Here is a 21,693-nt window from a genome sequence, read left to right as displayed (position 1 = left end):
GAAGCATAAAAACTTGTTTTATGGGTGTCTCCAAAGTCAATATTATACTTTTTTTTACAAACTTTACACTATACAGGCAGGATTATTTCTTAAACTGGAACTTGGCAAAGCTTTCTAACAAGCTTTGCTGTTTGGCATCTCTCTTCGTTGCAGACTTTGGCAAGCCAAGCCGTCGCTGCTTTGGTGGCACTGCAAGAAAAACCAAACAAGAACAACCGCCTTCAGCTTTTCTATATTGCATAAGCAGATCTTAATAAGTGTCATAAACAAAGCCATCTTGCCAGAGCAGATGCTTATCACCAAAATGACTATTCCCACACATAGCAACAGGTAACCTGAAAATTAGTCTAAAGCAAAAAGGCAAAGAATCGGGGTAAAGGCCATGGACATGTAGCTGCCACCTTTCTTTGGCTCCTCTTACTCTGATTCTTCCAAATTATCACTCAACACCAGCACAACACATCCCATCTTTCTCAAATGGAATGTTTCTCAAAATCCTATACTAACTCTCATTTCATTAGATACTTATAAAGAGTAGCACAAACCATGGCTAGAACTACTTCAGCATGGTACTTGTTTGCCAACATGGAAGGTTGTCCCGCTTTGCTAGATCAGTGACCGACGGGTGTTTTTTCTTCAAAACGCTCAAACTACTATCAACCCAGTATACAGCTGAAGCAATCACTTCTACATTTTGCCAAGCGAACGAAATGCCTCTACAGCAGTTTTTTTCCAGTTTGTAGTGAAATTTCACAGATGATGCATGCTGTTCTTCAAACGCTTTCATTCTGTCCAAAACTCAACAAACATATTCCCTAATTGCACAGTTTAATGGTCGCAACTCGGTGGCTCACGACCAAAGCAGAACAATGAAAATAGTGAGCCACATACAACACCACCACTAGCTACTCGGTAAGCTACAAGTGTTAATGGGACACTGAGGACCCTCTGAAGTTGGCTTATATCGATGGGTTACCGTGTTCGAATAACAAAGATGATGCTTTTATCAGCTGGAAAGACCAAGAAATGAAATACTACAAGTGTCGCCACTACTACCATTAATTTTCAAAAGCAAACTGCAGTGCACCGAGACAGTGTATCTCGCACGGATCCCTGAATTTAGGCTACACCACCAACTTGCAAATGGTGACCACAGAGCCCTTTTCAGTGGCAACATCACACGTTTGAATCCCGTGGAAAATTTGTAAACCCATTTTCTCTGCAATAAATGCACTTCTTGGTGACAGATAAACATCTAGATAGCAAGAAAGAGCCACAGAATCATTTGTTACTGAGTAAAAAAATTGAGACCAGTGTTCCTTAGCGTCCCCTTAATGATCTACTTACAACTTCAGCTTCTTTTTAATCAAGCCTAATCACAGATAAGGAGATGACCTACCTCTCTTGATGGGTTTGGGTGGAATCCGCGGCTTCACAATTGTGTACTTGGGTGTCTCAATCGGTCTTTTTACAATAAAACCTCTAGTAATTGTTAGCTCATCGTCATCACTCTCTTCAACCACTCCCGTCACACTAGGGCACTGTTCAGTCTTCTCTGTCACGGGCCATGGTGACTCATCTAGATAATTTGGGTAATCCAAATCTTCTGAATGGTTCTTTATCGCTCTGAAGGAATCGCATCTGGGCTTAAGTTTCGGGATTGGCGACTCTACTCCTTCTTCAAGAACATCTGCCATATCATCAGCACTAGGATCATCCTGCAATCTTTTCATGGGAAGCTCGATGCCGCTTTGCTTTAATGGTTCTCGAAAAGATGGTGGAAGTGGATCTTCCTCGTCAGATTCTGGAATTACAAGGTCACTGGCAACTGCAGGGGGGCTTCTTGGCACCTTTGCAAAAGGGTTTTTGAACACAACACGAGGAACGCTGGGCACTGTAGTTGGAGTCGAACTGTTTTTCTCATCTAATACCTCAAACAATGACTTAGTGCCTTTAGTCAGTTGCAAGTTATCTGTGGAAGTTAAAAGTGAACTGTCATCTTGTGTAGGCAAGCTGCTTAAATCGCCTTCTGCAAAGCCCGAGTCCTGTGTCTTGCTGAACTGGTTAGACTGACTTGCAGCGCTGCCGTCCTCTTCCGCCAAGACAACCTTTTCTTCATCTTCTACATCGTTGCCAAGAACACAAGAATTCCTCTTCTCCTTTTCAAGTGCAGACACGCTCAGCCTCAGTCGTTTGAAAGGTGTTGACACACGCTTCGAGACCGGTGTCATCGGAGCATCCTGTGGTGCGAATCTTGAACTCCACTGAAATTTGCCCAGAGCAGCATTGCTTTGTGGCATCTTATTCTGCCTTGCCTTGCCACTATCACAAACTCGTTCCGACAGCTGGATTTGCCAATCTGTCAGTTTTTTCTCCGGTGAAGCAGGGGCAGCTGGCGTCGAGAAAAACCTTGCAGAGCAAAAAGAAAACAAAGACAATTCTTAATAAACATAAACCTACAAAGCTTATTTTCTAGCATTTCAAGCTAAAGCATTGTATGGGCCCCGGCCTAACCTGAAGGCCCGGCAAGGCTCACGTCAGGTAGCAGATTTCTTTGGAACCCAGTTTGAGTCTGCTCGTGGTCACTTCAAAGCAACAGTGAAAGCTCACAGCCTCTGATAAGTAATACAGTAGAACCCCCTCTACAGTAAAGTAGCTCGAACCAGAAAAAATCTTTACTATGTCAGGGTCTTTCCTACATCAGTTGTTGGTGATGGCATCGCTCTGACTATGCTCTCTGGTTGCTTACCAAGCACTAAGTCTTGGTTTATAAAACAAACGATCAGAAACATCTGACATCCTGCTCTTATCGTCCCTTCATCTGATAATTATTTATAGTTATCACATGTTATTGGGTTTTCGACATCATTTACATCTTGTGGAGGTACTGCATTTATATAAATAGAACGTGGCTACAAAAATAAAGCGAGTTTGATTCCATGTGAAAACCAAAGCTTTCCATGATCACGGCGTCATCCTCTGTGGCTTCAGTGTCATTTAAGAGGCAGAAGTTCGGAACGCGCATGAAAAAGTCAAGTGTGGCAAGCCGCCTACACAGTTCTGCCGTGCTACGAACGTATGCAATTTTCTTTCCTTTTCTACCCCTCGCTTGCACTTTTACTGGCTTTCCTTTCCCTTTACGCCTTTCTACGTTCATAGCCAGCTTTACTTTTTCTGTGCGCACTGCGCGCTTTCCCTCACGGCCTCAAGGTCTTCAAAAAGTTGGCTTCTCCTAGCGGCTCTCTAGCTTGGCGGTGAAGCCACCTCAAAGAGCACATTCGGTATCTGCCTCGCGATCCTAGACTTCGCGCGTGCCGCTATGTCATCATTCCATGGGAAGTAAATCGCCACGGTCAGACGTTCTTTACTAGTATAGCCGAAAAAAAAAAAGTAGTCGTCTATAGAAGGCAAAATGGGACCGCAGCTTCACTTTAATTACTATATCCGAGTTTTTACTATAACCAAGTTTACTAAAGCAGGGTTCTACTGTACTTTGTTATGGGCCAGTTGGTTAACAGTCACATATTTTGAAGACACCACAAATGGAAACAAGGACATATGGCTTGGTTGTCTCATATAAATGCAGGCATGTGTCAACAATAAAACTCAGTTTCAAGTGGCGCCATTGCTGTCATTTTTATGTGCCTTCCGTGCCCTAGTTTCGTGTCGCGCAATTTTCAAAATTCCTGCTAAAAATAGAAAAAAAAGCAAATGGGCGTACCATACACTGAGAAGCATACAAAAACTAGTAAGGCCACAAAACTACTACAGTCGATCACAAATATATATCGAATTCGAAGGGGATCGCAAAATAGTTCGACATCGATAATTCCACAATGCAAAGCATGGCAAATAGGTAAGCTTATCTGTAACAAAGAAGCAAGAATACTGTGCACCCAAAATAGCAATGCGCTTCTTGCAGCGTAGTGCTGCCAACCAGCACCCTGGCAACATACTGCTCGCTAGGCATTGCTAGACCCAGACTAAATCACCAAGAATCCGCAGCGGACGGTGCTTTAGAACTAGCCGCCGCCTATAATATGAGGTCTAATCTGCTACCAGTATGCTATGAATAGAATTATACCTCAATAAAATCATGGTAGAGTTCGTTTTTGTAGCGCCTGTGGCAGCAATGCGAGCGAAGGATTCCAGGCAAGAGCCGCCACTAAGCTTCGCTCAGTTGGATTGGCTTCACCAAATGATAAGCTGTGTACCGAATGGTGTATCATTCGGTGTACTAAACGATGACTTTTCTGCATGACAGCGGTGCCACGTGGAAAAGACGCACAAGAGATTGAAAGCTACCCTCAACTACACCCCATATCCAGGTCATTGCCCGTTTCACATGCTGTGACTAGAACTAAAAATTAGACGCAATCACTATATCGCCACGCGATTTTAGTGCCACTAGCAGGTGCTCGAGAACACGCAGCCGACACAGCTCCACCCCGTGCAAAATGGTTGCGAGAACGTCATTCGGAGAAGTGCTACCTGCAGGGGGCGTAATGTTCTGTTTGATATATATAATGTCCCTGAACAGACTTCAATAAAAGTGAAAAATAGTGCTATATCATTGCATAAGATTTTCAAGCAAATGTTCCGACTGTTTGATGTAAACAATTCATATATCCAGGTATGATACATCCGGGATCGACTGTAGCAGCAAAGCGAGTAAGATGGGCAAGCAGTCTGCATTTACCTGCTGCGGACAACGCGTGGCTTTGGTGTTACTTTGAAAACGTTCCCCGTTTCACCCGAGCTCTTGGGAGACGAATCCGACATTTTGTTATCAGCAGGTGACTCATTATTTATCAAGCTTCCTTCAAATGATGGCAAGGGACTTTCCTGCTTGTCATACTGAACATCTGCAGAGTGAAAACACGCAAATCAATTAACGCTAAAAACACTTTTTCGAAAAAACATCAAAAATGGCTAAAAAACCGAAGAAGAGGTGGCAGCAAACAAAGGACAAGAATTCTAAACAGGTAATTAAACAGTTTAGGTCATATGTACGATGCTTTTACACATCAGCAGATCATCTCTTTCCATGTTACATTTAGAAATTCAACACTGACGCATGTTGCAAAGCTACTACAGCCTCTAAGGGTTCACAAAAGATAAAACAGACAGGCATACATTGAAGCAAGGTTCATGGCTGTGACTTGGTATTTTACTGGCGTTTGAAAATGCTGTTTTTAAAATTCTAGAATATCGAGACATGTTGCAATGGTTTGTTATTTGCAGATGGAACTGCAAAACAGAACATCACAGAACTAATGTATGCATATAGTATAGGAAACATCACCTGACCTATTCTTTGAATTAACTGGTAAAATATAAACATATTTGTGTCACTAAAAATCATTGAACTGATATTTACATTGAACTGATATTTTTCCCTTGCTTTAGATGGTGTCTTGGCACACATATGACATTTAAGTTCTGCCATTTGACTCAAGCAAGGCACCCAGCATGAACAGTTGCATATTACTGCATGAACACATTGCTAGTACTTCCTTACGTTGTAATGCCTCATGCTGTAGTATACCCAATTGCACACTGGCAGTAAATGTGTGCATTTTGGAAATGTCTCCAAGCTATCTAAAAATAAGAAAAGCTGCCGACTGTAACAAATATTAGAAGCAGTCGTCAGAGTGCTGCATTGAGCAAGGCAAACTTCTTTGGGGATTGCATCTGGTTCCAGCCTTCTCAATTACAGTATGTTTTTATACCGTGTCTGAGTGATAAGTTGCACTCAGCTGCAAATGATGTGTTAATAAAAACAGACAAGTTAAGCAGCTTGATCTTAAACAAGTAACGAGACAGAATCTCGAAGATGAGGTACTCGTGTGGCTTGGTTCCCATGTTCAGGGCACCACATTCTGCCAAGCGTAAATATGCTATGCTAAGGACAGACAGATGACAATAGTGCCCGTCTTTACCTGTCTTTCAAGTTCTATGTTTCTTGTGAGCTGCTCATTAGCAAATTGGCCAACCAACTAAACCACGCTGCAACATTACCGAATCTCATCCAGAATAGTTTTTCCTTTGTTTTCATTGCTTCTGCACATTCTTTACTGCTCACAAAGCAATATAGCAAATGCATCAACTAGTTCGAAGCACTCTGTGTAAGGTGCAGTGGGCTCGAAGCTTGAGTGAACCGGGAGAAAATCCCTCACAAAAATCCACACCTGCAGTCAGCACTTCCCTCGATTATTCTAAACCGTGCAACAACGACAAGTTTCTACCCGTGCTGGTTTCGCACAACTCACCAATGTTCTCCAGTGAAGTCAGTGGTTTTTGAGAACGCTGAGGAAACCTGACTGGAGTCTTTGGGGTCTTCGGAGTTTGCACCGGCCTCCGCTCAGCAACTTCAAATGCGCCCAGCCTCTTTGGAGTGGAGGAGTCTTTCATGCATTCATTGACGTTTACCTTTTCTGTCTGGTCTTGTGCATCTCCTAAGGGATTCCTTGCTCTCAGTACCTTAGAAAACAAAGGGACATGGGTATCATCAGGTAATTATATTTGCACCTTCCATTTATTTATTTATTTATAACAACACTCACGGAACCCAAAGAAATTACATAAGGGGCAAAAAATACAACAAACTTAAATTTGCTGAACAGATTAATAATAGTTTTGACCAAAATGAGTGACGATCATTAGCTAGTCCTACACGACAAGCCGGACATTCTGTAATCTTGCGGATATAAGTAGAGAAAACGTGTAGTGGTTAGGATGTGTGAAAGGTAAAAAATATACAATTGATAGACGATTGATGCACTCAGGAACATATGGTGCAGGGAGGAAGCAAAATGAATGGAAGGTAAGAGGTGCAGAAGTGATCACACAATGTAAAATGGATGGCCCTATAATCTACTGCTTCAAGGAAATGTTATGCATTTCTGGTGAAGGTTCCAGATTGTAGACACAGATTTCAGTTGCGGTCTTACTTATAATTTAATTGCAATAAACTTAATTTCCCAAGTAGCCACAGGCATACAGTGATTTGTTGAGAAGCCCTAGTCCTTTATCTGCTTTGTTGCTAATGCAGTCAATCTGTCGACTCCAAGCGAGGCCAGGTGTGATGGTAACACCAAGGTGTTCAACACAAGATTCATCTATGGTATAGTCACGTGAGTGCAACGGGCCACAGATATTAAATGTAATTACCTTAATCGTGTCATTGCTGATTTGCATCAATAGCTTTTTGCACCAAAAAGACAGAAAATTTATATCAACTCAAAATATTAGTTTGTCACTAAAAGCGTTAGTCTCGGAATATGGATTACAGAGGACTCTGCCCAGATATGAACATGAGATGACATGGAGTTAGGAAAGCAAATGATGCAAATTAGGAAAAGTAATAAAAACTCAGGACAAATGCCTGGAGTACACCAGATGGGGGACACACCAGGGATACACCGAAGCTACCAAATGGGCTAGCTTTGTTTAGAGTTGCCGATGCGGAACGTAATGAAAAGCCTTTGAAAAGGCAATAACAATGGCACCATTCTGATAGAAAAAAATGTAGGCTGGTGCGAATACTGGTAATAAACCAAAAAAATTGATATCCACAAAATAGTTCATGCTGAAAACAACGCTGATTAGAAGATAGCAAGTTACTGAGAGATAGGCACTGCATTGTTTTAGTACAGAGAAGGTGCCCCAAGAGCTTGAATGAAATACAATTTAGTGAAATCAAACAGCAAGCTGTTTACTTGTTTACCTTTCCATCTTTTGGAACATAGCTGTCGATCTTCTGTCCAGTGTTTACGTCGATATTCCCAACTGCAATGTCAAAGGCCAGCTCCCTTGGAAGCTGCCTTGGATTTACAAAATAGGTCAAGGAATCTATTCTAGCCAAAAGAAACACAATGCGCACAGTTCAAACATGACAGAATTTGCTATATGGAGCAGTATGTGAAACTAGCATTTAAAGTGTACACCACACGGCAGTAGGTTTGTAATTGTTTCCCCAATTTATCCTCATTAAGAGTGAAACAAAAAAAAGACAGAACAAGCAACGATTTTATCCTCATTAAAAATGTGCTTCGCACCTCTCTAAACACTGGAAAAACGCAGTTCGTAAAGCGCGCAAAGATGCACCGTTTACAGTGCAGGTCAAGTCGGAAACACACAAGCAATGCGCTGAGCCCTAGCGGAATTCCCAGCAGAAAAATACTGCTATTCACGACCAGTGCAGTTTCAGCGTGAAAAGATTGTGACATGGACTTGCTTGCAGATACGAATGCTGTTTGATACCATCGTTGTTTCCCTTTTTGTACCCATATACAGGCGCTCACTTCAGCTGGGAATCGGCTTTGTGCCCATGTCCCAGTCCGTGCTAGTATCCAGTCTTGCACTGCAAACAGTAAGACAACAAACCAACCATTCCAAGATTCCAAAGTTAGTCAGCACAAGGATGGCTTGTGCAACTAGGAGAAGCCCCTCACTAGTCACCATTTTCAGTCCTTGAGTGTCGCCCGCATTTTCTTGATATAGTAAGAGATTAAACTTCATTTCTCCTCTGCATTTTGCTACAATCTCTGGATCAAGCTGTCAGCCACTAAATGCGATCATTTAAAAACAAACGCGGATTATAGAAGTCAAAATATAATGTCTATCTTTTGGATCTTGCAGTGGGGCCCTTCCTTTCAACTACTGCAAATGTCAAGCAGGTTAGGCTTTTAAGAAGGCATTTTTGAAGCAATGGTTAACAAGCTTTGTTAAGATCCGAAGCTGCAGAAGCAAGTATTCCTGCACAACATACTAACATTTTCTATACAACATTTAAAGAGCCATAGACATCTCATTTCAGTTGCATGTTTTCTTCTCTGCAATGATGCATCAGGCATTTGAATACATAGATCACCACATGATATTTGCCTATAACCGCTAAATAATTTATAATTAAATTTCTTCTCTCATGCTGCTTCGGTTTCATCAACAAAATGATGGCTGTGACGTGTAATCAGTGTTTAAGGTCACATGAGGCATGAAAAAAACTGCCATGTAACTACTGATACGTCGTTTGTTGTCATTTCTGCTCTTGAAACGGGCTGGCTTTTAGCATTGTAGTGAATTAAAACTATGTATCAGTGATTATATCGCAGTTTTTTTTACATGCTTCATGTGACCTAAAGGGTTCTTGCACACCACAGCCATCGTCTCGATGAAACCGAAACTGAAACAGCGTGAAGAGGAAATTCAATTATAAATTATTTAGTGGTCATTGAAGAATACCATGAAATGATCCAAGTATACTATAAAGTCCAATGCATCACTTCAAGGCATGCAAGAAAGCAAAAGTTTGCTGTCTATACTCCTTTAATACCTTCCAAGTAACACTATAAAGTCTAGCTTTTACATAGTCCCTTACTCATGCAGTTACATATCAAATATTTCGAACATACGTGGCAACTACAGAAACACTCGTTGAAAGTTAATTCGCACAGTATGAACGCACCTCAAAAGCATTTTCAGGAAAAGGATACTGTCCAGCATAGGTCATTTCTGTGGGGTCAATGCTTGGGTCATAGGGATTCAGGGGCACGAGTTCATTCCGGTCGGGGCAGAAGACCAGTTGATAGCGGAATGTGTTCTCAGCCTTCAGGAATTCTTCGACGTACTGGATGTCCACAGAAAGCGTCGGCATTTTCAGATATGATGGCAGCTTTGGTAATGTCTGGTCCCAGGGAAAAACATATTGTCCTTAATGAGAGAACATTTGAGACGACACAGCAGGCAGGTCTAAATAACACTATGTTTCAATCAAACCCTTCTCTTGTAGCTTTTATCAAATCATGCTCAATGGGTCAATGGGCTTGCATTTCAGGACAAGTTATAATGAGTGCAATGGTTACTTAAGCAAGCAAGAAAGGCATCATTTATGACAAATGTCAGCCTTATAACCCTAAAAACTCACCACAGTGATAATGAACACAATACGTAGTAGAAATATCGCATATAACATTTCACCCTACCCCCCCCTGTCCAGAAAAAGAAAACGGAATACAACTGTAAACTAGCATGTGAATTTCAGGCACAACTACAAACAACAAAAGAGTCTCACAGTTCAGCTGTCACAAAAAGATATTGGCATATACAAGCTACTCAGTAAAACTGCTACAGAATATTCGAAGATCTGTTGCAGTTTTAGGATCCTGCTAGTGATTACAAAGCGTTATGTATGCCCACAAACACAACCAAACAAATTCTTTCTGCCCTGAGACAAAATCAAAAACAGGCACAATCGCTCCAGGCCAGAATGGGCACTTCTAAAGGTAAGACCCAAGCATTGTGCTGTTTAAGAAGGCAACAAAAAGTCGAAAAAGAGCCACCTTGCTATGTTATGAGAGGAAGCCTCACTATAGAAAACAGTAGGTTGGGCTTAAGTACAACTGATAGATTAGAGCAAGTATTAACAGAAATTACAAGCATCTTTATTAGTAGCTCGTAAACTACGAATATGTTTCCAACAATCTCTGCCAGCAAATTATACCAGGTGTTCAACATGCTATATGCTTTGCTTATAACATGTTGCAGTAAATAAGCTCTTACTTGCCACACTCGACTGTGTTCAGAACTGCAATAAACCAGATAATAACAGCAGTTTCTCTTCAGCACACTGAGTGGCGACATCCAGAGCTGTGCATACAAGTACATGAGCAGCTACAGCACACTGAAGTTTCATGTGACGCTTGGGTCAAGTTCGTTTCTCTATTCTGCTCTGCTAAGTCTTGGTTTTGAGCACGAAGCTCAAATGTATTAATCGCATGCTCAGTGTGTCACTTACAGCTCGGAGGTCCGGATTAGTGATAAGCGAGAAAAACTTGTTGGCTTTCTTTAATCCGATGCCGGACAGGGAAGGGAGGTAGTCACAGCCGGACAGGATGCACATCTGGCGAAACTTGTCGTGCGTGAAGCGATCTGCCAGCAGTCCAAAACAATTGCTGAGTTCAGACTTCTCGTACAGGCTGCCAAAGCCTGCTCTGTCCATCTTGAACAGCACCTGGAGGACAGAATGGGCAACAGGCTAACATGAAACAGCACTAATGGTGGGCACAGCACGATAGGTGCAAAAATTATGCACTACATCCTGAAACCCTCCGATTTTCAAATTCGCAACAATAGACTGGACCCCACTTTGCTTTTCAACCAGGAATTTAAACTACCTGTCAATTTCATTCCATTCACTTTAATTCTAATGTCTTTGGTTCCAAAATGCAAATATAGAATAGGAGAAAAAAAATGCACTGGAAACAAACAAGCTTACTACCATACAGCATCTTAATTATCCGGTCGTTTCTTGCATTCTTGTGTAGTATAGCATATCAAGTAACATATGCAACAAGTGCAGTAAAGTCCTTTTTTTCAATCCGGATTCCTATATTGCCTGGACACAGGGTCCATATCATTGTTCACTAATTGATTTCATTAGATCAGCCCACCTTTTTGCATTTATTTAAGCATCTTACTCATCTCTCATTTCATAACCTTTATGCCCTGAGGCAATAAACATCGCTTGAAAAAAAAAAAGTCTTTTTTTTTTTCTTGCCAAAGAATCACCATCATTTTCCTTCAAGTGAAAAACACCCAGAAAAGAAGATGAAGTGGCCAACCTGCAAAAGCCCACCAGCTGTGGATATGTGCCATTTCAGCAGAGGCCAAACGACCAGCTAGCATGTTCAAATGTCACAATTTATCAAAATTAGTTAAATGTTTGCACAGTCATGCCAGCTACGGCACTGTATGAGTAAGTTCCAAGCAGCTGCTTGCCTTGTCACATCCAAAGAGGATAAGATCAGAGTCTTCAGTGATGACCACATCAGCCAGCTTGCATTGGGCCAGGTAAGCGAGTTGTGCATCTGCTTCATAAGGTGCCACTATGTAGTCAATGCCTCTCTTTCTGCATTCCTGAGGGGAAATGATGCCAGTTATCAAAATGGTGTACATGTATTGTGAAGGTGCCGTCACACAGAATTATACTGTGAAAGTGTGACCCCACCTTGATGACTTCGTGGGCCATGGCAGATGTCACGTCAACAGCCCTCTGGTAACATTCGCGTGCTTCTTGAATCTTCCCTTCAATGAGGAACTGCTTGGCTTTCTGTCTGTTGATTTCCCGTTGCCTGCAAATACAAGACGAAGCAGCTAGATTTTCGCTTAGCTCAAACCTGAAACTCGGACGCTAGTGCCACCATCGACATGCTGAACTGTGAGACGAGACATGTCAACAAAAGGAGCTGGTAGAAGAACAAAAGGTACCCACTCCCTGCGCTTTTTCTCCGTCACCTTCTTCGATGGCAAATGCCGTCCGTCGAACACCAAAATCGGCCGCACGCCTGACATGATCAGCAAGTCCGCCATCTTCATACAGTAGGTCACATACCTGCAGATACAAGTGCAATGCAGAAAAACGGAGAACGAACGCTTACGGCAACCAGCAACTCCATTTCTTTGAGATCAACCCGAACTGCACAAACAAGCATATATGCATGAAAGGGTTAGAGAGCCGTTTCCTAACCAGAAGTTTATTTTCAAACAACAACAACAAAAAGCTACGGTTGAGGAAACGTAGCTCCGAGTTGGTTTGTTTGGCAGCGTCTATTATAACCAAGCACTGCACTGTGCACTCTGTGCATTAAAATAGGAACAGCAAAGCATAGTACTCACGCATCAGTCTTTTCGCCCTTTACTAGTCGCTCAGCACACGAAAAGGCACCTTTGTGAAGCCAACAGTAAGTGTCCACGGCTGCTGTTTTCCCCCTAAATTCCTTTATGTTCGCCTGCCTCGTCGCCTTCTGAACGAACGGCAGCAAGCCTTGAATTCCCATCGCTTGGCTGTGAGCTTGCGTACGCTCTCCTACGGCTATTTAAAATGCTTTCACTGTTTTAAACGCTCTGGATGAAGTTCCTCGCACACATGTTGCGAAGCGGCGAAGTTGTCAAACGCCGACAGAAAAGCGCGCTAAATCGCTCGACCCATTTCCCGCACTTTTTTCTTGACGTCTCGTGTGACGTCATATTACAAATCCTGAAAAGTCTCTTTTAAACCGAATGTGCTGAGGACATCAAGTTCAACTTGTTGTACTTTGTAAATGCGTTTTCCTAACCATCATTTAATAGAAGAACACCGGTAAAACAAGATAATACGCCCCAGTGGAACGCACAAAATTTAGCCGGAATTCGATGAGTGCGCCTGGCAACGAGATGGCACCTTTTTGTTGATATGTTGCTTGTCGTGAGCACGAAAGTGGTGAAGGTGTGCCCGTGTCGCCGATAGACGTTTTGTTGACTGTTGTGTGAATTCCTCGTGTCCATCTGTTCTTCACCCTACAGTGACAAGACGTCGTCACGTCTGAGAAAATGCTGGCAATGGCGACCCGCTAGCGAGGTTCCTCTCAAGTTTAGTCGGAGAGAAAACCGCCCGCGTGGCATAGCAATGCGTATTGGCGCATCATGAATGAGCTTGGCCCGCGGTGAATCTGTGCTCTTGCGAGACGCTTTCGCTGTGGCATTTACAGTGCGTCCTAGAGAGACGGTTGCTTTATTGGTGCTTAGTATAACTAACGGGAGGCATGATGGATATTCCCGTTCACGGAAGCAACAGCGACAACGGGCAGAGTTCGGACTCGAGCTCTACGGGATCGGGCAGCTACGTGAAGATTTCGATGGACACTGAGGAGGCGAACGGTTTCGATGCTGACTCGCCCATCGTCCAGGCTGCCGCCGCCGCGACTGCGAGGATACCGGCCGCGCCGGTGCTGTCGTCGCCTATGTCCTCGGGCAAGGCGCTCGACGAGTTCGTCTTCATGTCGACGTCATCCACGAGTCCCGGTACGACAATCCTCAAGAGGCGTCCCGTGTATTTGCGGTCAACTTCTAAACGCATTCGCATTGGCGTTCTTCGTAGCGGTTGTCGAAACTTTTGAAAATGATGTTGGTGACCACGAAAGGCTAGAGTGTCTAAAGTGTGTGCAGCCTGTGATGCGAAACCACAGTAATCGCAGGGTGTTCAGCATGGCCGAAATTGATGTTCGCGTTGCACATTCGTAACGTGCCCATCACCTCACTTTCATCCCTTTTTGTGTGATGTTTGCAAATTAGAACCGTCATTCGCAGGTCATAACTGCGCTGTCTGATTTAACATGGCTTACCAAATGGTCTCTTGTCGGTATTTTGTCATGACACGAGCATCAAGGTTTGCTTGGGGTGGCCATTATTCAATGTGCACTGCTTCTCCGATGCAACGCAAGACAGTACATTTATCAAATCTGGACACCTCGAAGTCGTACGAATTGGAGCCAATGGATAAAATGCAGGCAACAATATGTGCCCAGCCCTAACATTTTGCAGCTAATTGAATTAGTTGGCGAATGTGAAAACATGCCAGGCAGTTCTTCTAAAAAGGCAAGCTTAGGTCTGCTTTCCACTTATGTGCCCACGATTAACTCTGACCTTTGTGCACATCACAGCATCATTTTTGTTTGCAAACATTCTCCAGAAGTAGATATCAAACTTTTGCAGCTCAAGGGCATGAACGACCCATGAACTACTTGTGACGTTCACGTTTCATTAATAAGAAGCTTGGGTAAATGATTTCGTTTAACTTTGTGTATTGACCTTTCTAATACATGTTACAGCAGCGCAAGACGTAGAAATAGGTTCATGTCGCTGAACTGCGCTGCTGCACTTTTTGGATATAAGATATCTAAATCATTTACGTGCTGAAAGCATTCATTTGTTTTCTTTTCTGTGCACTTTCATGTTGGCATCATGTTTCGACAGACTACAGCCACCTCACTGGCACTATGGACCACCCGTGGTCCTCCCAGCATGGTGGTAAAGGCAGTGCCTCTTTCTCATCTTCCATACCTGGCTCTTCGTTTCTGCATCAGAAGGGCTTTGGTTGGCTACTCGAGGTAGACGACGCAGATGACGATGACAATGCTCCTCTCCTGTAAGTGCATCACTCCAGGGTCCTACGACTGCCTTGCATGAAGCGCTGTTCCCTGAAATGATTCATGGCATTTTTGTTTCTCTATAGGCATTTAAGTTTTCTCACTGTTGTTCTTAACTTCTTGCTCATTTTTCTTCCCCTTCTTCTTTTTTGTGTTTCATACCCGCTTGTGCAATCTGCCTTGTTTTATCTCAAGGCAGGCAGGTGTTGTGGTTGTTGTTCAGGTGACAACTTCCAGCTTCTTTTTTTCTATTGCCTTCGCTGCAGACCTCAGTTGTATCTGACTATAGTTACACCCTTCCCCCACTTTGTTTGTTTGTTAATGCTGTCAACCGTATTGAAAGGCCATTGAAGCACTGATAACAAAATTGAAAACAAGCCATTCTATCAAGTCATAACACCAAGCGTACGGTATACGTAACAACTCATTACAACGAACAACAAAGAACCTATACAATGTGTATCTTACATTGGACGGCAGAAAAAAACTAGTTACATAATCATGTACTCTTGAGGATGTATGCAGGAAGGCACTAGTACATACAAACAAAAGGCAAATATGCTAGCACACCATGCTGCCAGAATAAATAATAGGGTCTGAATTAACCAAAAATGCACGAAGGGAAGAAGACTGAATTACGGTATCAGGAAAAGTGTACCATTCTCTTATTGTTTCGGGGAAGAAATTATATTTAAATGCATTGTTGCGAATTACTGGAGACTGCATATACATGATGTGGCGTTGTCTAGACGGTTCTTTAGGAAGATGGAATGTACATGCTGTGGCGACGTGTCTAGAGGGTTCTTTAGTAAGGCTTTCAGTATAATTGGTCGTATTGATTTTTCATTGGTGATATTAAGGAACAGAAACTTAGGCTTGTCAGGAAAAACAATGCGACGTCGTTTTGATCGAAGAGCTAGATATTTGTTGGAGATGAATAGAGAGGCTAACCTTTAAACCCATCCTAGTTTGTTTTGGTCTTTATAAACTGGTGGTCTGGTTTTTTTTCTTTCACCCCGGCAGAGAGGAGTTGGACATCGACCTGAGGGACATCTACTACAAGGTGTGCTGTGTGCTGCTGCCGTTCCCCTTCATGGGCTACAAGAGGCAGCTGGTCAGGGACAGCCCCGACTTCTGGGGCCCCTTGCTGGTTGTCATCCTGTTCTCACTCGTCTCCATCTATGGCCAGTTCTCGGTGAGTCCCTGCCACCAACCAGCACCGATTGCAGCTCTCCTGCGACGTTCGAGAGATCGCTAAGTTATCTTGCCGCTGAGAAAAGGAGTGAGCACACCTGGGATTATGTTGAGAATTCCTGCATGGATGGATGGATAAGGCTGAACCCTTTAAATCGGGCGGTGGCTCAAGCCACCTATTCATGACTTATGAAGTTTTACTTTTGTCTTGATTTTAGCCACCAATCGGATAACCTCCGCTTGATTACTTCTACCCACTTTAAATCTACTTTCCCTTCACTGTCCTTAAACCCCAATGCCTTGGGTAAATCAGCCCCGCTGGTTTCCACTGTAGGGTGGAGCCCTTTACAGAAAAGTATCAAGTGTTCAGCCGTTTCCTCCTCCTCTCCGCACGCACAACGTGTCTATCTCATGGTACCTGACTTTATATGTCTTAGTCCACAAAACTCCCGTCCTGGCCTAAAACAACAAAGAGCGTCCCCTACAATTATCATAGATATTTTCTTTGGCAATTTCCTGCTTAAAGGTCCGGTATGTTCCCAGTGCCGATTTCGTCAGCATCCCTGTTTTCCACAGAGCTCTCTCTGTTTCTTTAACCTTTTTCTTAACCGATAATTGCTGATTTGCCCCCTTACTGCTGTCCAGATATTTGCTTGTCAATTTTCTAGTTCGCTTTCTCCATTTCGTGTCAACATTCCTTATGTACAGGTGTCTGAAAACTTTCCTAGCCCACTGCTTTTCCCCCATTTTTATCAATCACTCCCGAAATGCTATCATATTGCTGTCTTCTCTGCTCTTGAACGACGCCCATCCCATATCACCCTGTACCCCCTGATTTGGTGTATTGCCATGTGCTCCCAAAGCTAGCCTCCCTATGCCACGTTGTTTAATTTCTAACCTTGCTTGAACATCTGGTCTCATGCATAAGACCGCATTACCGAAAGTCAGGCTAGGAACCATCACCCCTTTCCAGATCCCTCTTACCACTTCATACCTATCGTAATTCCACAGTGGCAGCTTAGTGCTGCCATCCAGTGGTACACAAAGAAACTTAATCACTGATGTCCAGTTGTTCTGTGATGCATATGCAGCTCTTGAAAATCAGTTCAATGCGGGAAAAAAAATGTGTGGAAGTAGTAAAATATACCCTACATGCACAAGTGTTGTGCTGCTAGCGGAGCATGGTGCCAAGATTCTTGGGATCCCCTTTGTAGTGTTGTCCAGCTGACATGCCATTGCTCATTACTAGCCAGCTATGCTTCCCTACTTGAAACTTGATGGTGTTTTGTGTGCAGGTGGTCTCGTGGATCATCACCATGTGGATCTTTGGATCACTAGTCATTTTTCTTCTGGCCAGAGTTTTGGGTGGAGAGGTAAGATACATCTTGTGTACTTTTTCTTTTGGTGTTTATCACTCCATAAGAAGTGGGGGCATATCCACAATATGCGCCTTAAATCTGAACCAAGAGGACATCGATGTCTCCGTTGAAAAACAGAGTGCAATTTTTTGCACCTATGTTACAAGAGCCATCACTTTTCCTAGCTGCGATTAGCGCAAAGAATGAAGGGTTCGGTGTTAGCTTTGTTGTTTGTTGTAAATGAATCCTCTCTCGTGTACGTCACCCGGAAAGTTATGAGTTAATTGTGTGCTGTTTGCCTTGTGGTCTGAGCACCCAGAGTAGCGTACATAGATTCGAGAGTCGGTCATCTTGCGGCTGTACTAATAAACAGTGAGTCAAGGCTTCGTAATTGCCCTTAATTTTCACTCTGCGATATGTACCTCACGCCTACAGCTCGCAGTTTGGTTCACATGACGGTGAGATCATTATGTTGAAATGTACGTGTAGTGAAGATAGAATTTTGATTTTCATGCTTCCGGATGGTGCACTTTATGCATGGGAATGCTCCTCGAGCTAATGGAAATTGATAATCTCAGCGTTATTTCATGCAGCTAAGATGGTAGAGCTCATTAGAAGTCGTCTTTTTTTTTTTCAGGTGAGCTACTCCCAATGCCTCGGGGTGATTGGCTACTCGGTGCTACCACTTGTGGTCACTGCAACTGTGCTCCCCCTTGTCCGACCATTCCACTATGTGGAATTTACATTCAAGGTGAGTAGCCAGGAGTCGTCTGGTGGGACTTTTGTAAGCTCCCTTTTTATTCTTTGGCCTTTTTTTTCTGTAGGGGGGAAGGGGGGGGGGGGGGGGGAGAACGAGATAACTGTTCATGGTAGAGACTGATTTTTTGCTGATACCTGCACCCTTCACTCAGCTGTCATCACGAAGTACTAGCCTTTCTCCTTGTGTTGGCCAAGACGTCACCTATATCAAGGCTCCATACCAAAACTTTAATGTCATGTTTAAGTGGCAGGCAATTTGATTTGCCGCTTTACATGGGAATTAAGTCTCAAAGCAGCCAAACAAAAATAAATTTGAATGGCTAATATGTGCTCCTCCTCTGGTTGGTCTTGACAGTGCCTTTTTTTTTTTTCCTGCACTAGCATCATGTTTGAGCATCATGCATTCCTGTGTTTTTGTTGTTTTTTTTTCATTTGCATCAGTGTTTTGCAGGGCTCTGAGTGAATGTGGTGGCGCTACTGGGCACACAGCTGCTGGCATGAGAGGCTACTTGAGGAAGGCACAAGTTGAATGTGTTGCTGGTCTAATTGGTGCATACTTGTCAAACAACTGCTCTTAAAACGGACGTCGAGGACAAACTGAATTTGGCCTGCATCAATGTATTACTGTGTTCTAACGACAAAGACATTACTTTAGCTGAATACAGAGCTTATATAAGCTATACGCCGTTTCATGCATAGCGGGCAGTGCTGCAGAGGTTGTGGAAGTAATGTGTCTGCGAAAGCATATTACTCCGCCATGTATCATTGTTTTTCTCGAAACTCCGTTGAGTGTTTGGATGAAAACGAAGAGCAGTATAAAACAATGTGGTAGCATTGAGAATCATGGTTGAAGCTGTGAGGCGCTGAGTGTTTGGGCCCTCTGGCTATAATTTTCAGTGAATGTGAAATACTTTTTGGGCATGGACTAAGTAGGAGTGATTCGCCATACACACCGCGAATCATGCCGCCACATTTTAGTCTTGCTTCTCGAAGTATCGATGAGTCGCAGGATCAAAATGTGGCAAGAGGTCAAACGAAGTCCAGGATATGCCAGTCACAGCACTTAAGATCTGTCGCAACGAATTGTGCTTGTGTTCATTTTGGTTGTATGGTGAACTACTTTTTGGGCGCGGAATTGGCCTGAGCAAACAGGCACACTAGCTTTGGCAGCGTTGCCTGCTATGTTTGAAATGGAGAATAGAAAAGGCCTAAAAATGAAACACAGATGATGCCATGAAGAGCCGCTCTCGCAAGCAAACTGCCTGGATGTCAAGGCGTATTTTTGTGCACTGAACTGTGAGGCCAGGCTACAGTGCTTTTACTTTCTAATAGCAGTCACTGAGCCCTTTTTGGTCTTGACATTATGAGTTTAGATTAGGTGGCAGAAAAAAAATTGTTCCATTTTTAAACTCAGGAATAAATGCATCTTTTGCTGACACGAAAACATCAGCATAGCCACTCAGAGGTAAACGGTCTATTTTTACTGAGAACCAAAATTAAATCCATTGTGTCCGTTTAAAGACTGAGCAAGTGATGCACAAATAATGTGCTGCACTGAGCTGAACCTCATGTGAGCCTGTTTTCTATTGGTAGTGCGTGAGGGTTTCAAGGACTTGCAAATGCATAACAGCAGACTGAAGAACAATGAGGCTGCATAGAACTGGGATTTCTCATTTGACAGTAACAGTGGTAGTATGTCTACCTTAATAGTAGATTGGACAGCGTTACTGCTTTTCGATCCTTCGATCACTTTCCTGTTCACGACAGTGATATGGCTTTGTGGTCAGCATGCCTAGGCAAGGACCTCTTTAGAGGAGCACTGAAGACGACTGTATCGAAGTTTTGTTCTTAGTGAAACTCGACTGTCTCCCTTTCGGTGGCAATGTCAGTGTTTGTTCAGAAGCGTTGAGCCTGAAGCTTCTGGTGGAAGAGGTGCAGTTTTCAAGCTACTTCTTTGAAGAACTTTTAAAAATTGCCGTAATTTCTGGTGTACGGTCTGCATATGAGGTGTAGTCCACAGGGCTCAATTTTGGCTGAAAAAAAAAAAAATCTTTACTAGGTAGTCCGCATCTGCTACACAGTCCGCAGGGGACAGATTTGTGATCGGCACATAAAATTGCATGTGCAGGTGCTGATTAGTAGGACACCATTTACTATAACAAAAACTGTTCATTTTCTAGTATTCCGCCATCCACTACACACTTGTAGGTAGGTTAATATTCTTCAACATTGAGGTAGCAACTAGTGCCAGTAAACATGCATCCAGTCAGCCTCACAATGGGAATAGAAACACAGCGCAAATATCGCAAAACTTCATGATAGAATCACTTTTGGGCATATCATGCTATATTGGGCATTATTTAAAAATATATAAATGTTGTACAGTCCATGTGCTATTTACTGCAAATTACGGTACACTCCATAAGCATTGCTACAATTTTAAAGATTAATGTTGCCATTTGTTGCTTCATTTAAGCTATCACTGCCACTTCAGTGGAGTTTGCCTGCTTGTGTAGTTACACTTTGACATTACAGCTTTTGTGCCATTGTATTTTTGTGTGAAAAGTTGTGGCTGCCAACACGGTTTTCTTTTTTCTTTAAAATTACAGTTGCTTGGCGTTGTGTGGGCGACCTACAGTGCCGGTTCGCTGCTCTGCGTTCAGGAGCTGCAGAACAAGAGGCCACTCCTCTTATACCCAGTGTTTCTCCTCTACGTTTACTTTTTTTCGCTCTATTCCGGTGTCTGACCTCGTCTCTCGCGGCTGGTGCTCCTTGTCTCTCCCGATTGTGTGGTTAAAGCGGACACTGCTATGACTTCTGGACTCTGCAATTTTGTATTCAAGATCTGTTGTTCACATCTTGTAAATACACCCTGGAGAGCTGCGCTTTCTCAGCGAAACATTTCGACTGGGTCATTAGGACAGAGTTTGAGGATCTGCAGCTGTGTGTGGGCATTTGCTGTGTGATCCGACTTGTACATAAATAAAAGAGATGGTTTAACCCGCTTGTGCGTCTTGTTGCAATTCACAGGTGCCTACACGTCTGAAAGACATGATACATAGTGGAGTTCCCTGTGCACGCTATTGCTGCCACCCAGCAGTGTTAGTGGAAGTTCACTGATGTTGTCAACAAGTGTGAGAAACTGTCTATTGCCCTTATATACATACATTTGTTACTTTTGCGTTGAAGCCGCCACGGTGGCTCAGTGGTTATGGCGCCCGGCTGCTGACCCGAAAGACGCGGTTTCGGCCCGGCCGTGGCGGTCGCATTTTGGTGGAAGCGAAATGCTAGAGGCCTGTGTACTGTGCGATGTCAGTGCACATTAAAGAACGTCAGGTGGTCGAAATTATCAGGAGCACTCCTTTATGGCGTCCCTCATAGCCCGAGTCGCTTCGCGACATTAAACCCCATAATCT

General features: G+C 43.2%; 2 protein-coding genes across 3 annotated transcripts; one reads left to right on the top strand and one right to left on the bottom strand.

The window, feature by feature from the left end:
* tos (Exonuclease tos) lies at positions 1 to 12,994 on the bottom strand. Its single transcript, XM_077637925.1, has 11 exons — positions 12,679 to 12,994; positions 12,275 to 12,394; positions 12,011 to 12,134; positions 11,782 to 11,919; positions 10,799 to 11,014; positions 9,498 to 9,688; positions 7,730 to 7,826; positions 6,273 to 6,483; positions 4,700 to 4,865; positions 1,400 to 2,409; positions 1 to 189 (listed from the first exon to the last, which is right to left on the bottom strand). The coding sequence occupies exons 1-11, from the start codon at positions 12,837 to 12,839 to the stop codon at positions 83 to 85; spliced, it is 2,541 nt and encodes an 846-aa protein (XP_077494051.1). The 5' UTR covers positions 12,840 to 12,994; the 3' UTR covers positions 1 to 82.
* On the top strand, positions 11,769 to 21,281 carry LOC144104754 (protein YIPF4-like). Of its 2 annotated transcripts, XM_077637926.1 has the most exons (7): positions 11,769 to 11,853; positions 13,610 to 13,842; positions 14,794 to 14,965; positions 15,990 to 16,161; positions 17,456 to 17,533; positions 18,156 to 18,269; positions 20,887 to 21,281. In XM_077637926.1, exons 1-7 carry the CDS (start codon positions 11,822 to 11,824, stop codon positions 21,022 to 21,024), a joined length of 939 nt encoding a protein of 312 aa, XP_077494052.1. In that variant the 5' UTR covers positions 11,769 to 11,821; the 3' UTR covers positions 21,025 to 21,281. The 2 variants fall into 2 exon arrangements, with proteins under 2 accessions (XP_077494052.1, XP_077494053.1); XM_077637927.1 differs by lacking the exon at positions 11,769 to 11,853 and having other exon boundaries at positions 13,224 to 13,842.
* The last annotated feature ends 412 nt before the right edge of the window (positions 21,282 to 21,693 follow it).

Source organism: Amblyomma americanum, chromosome 9 (genome assembly GCF_052857255.1).
Source record: "Amblyomma americanum isolate KBUSLIRL-KWMA chromosome 9, ASM5285725v1, whole genome shotgun sequence".
NCBI classification, from domain to species: Eukaryota; Metazoa; Arthropoda; class Arachnida; order Ixodida; family Ixodidae; genus Amblyomma; species Amblyomma americanum.
The sequence above is the reverse complement of the archived record's forward strand: the minus strand, read 5'-3'. Positions and strand labels throughout refer to the sequence as shown.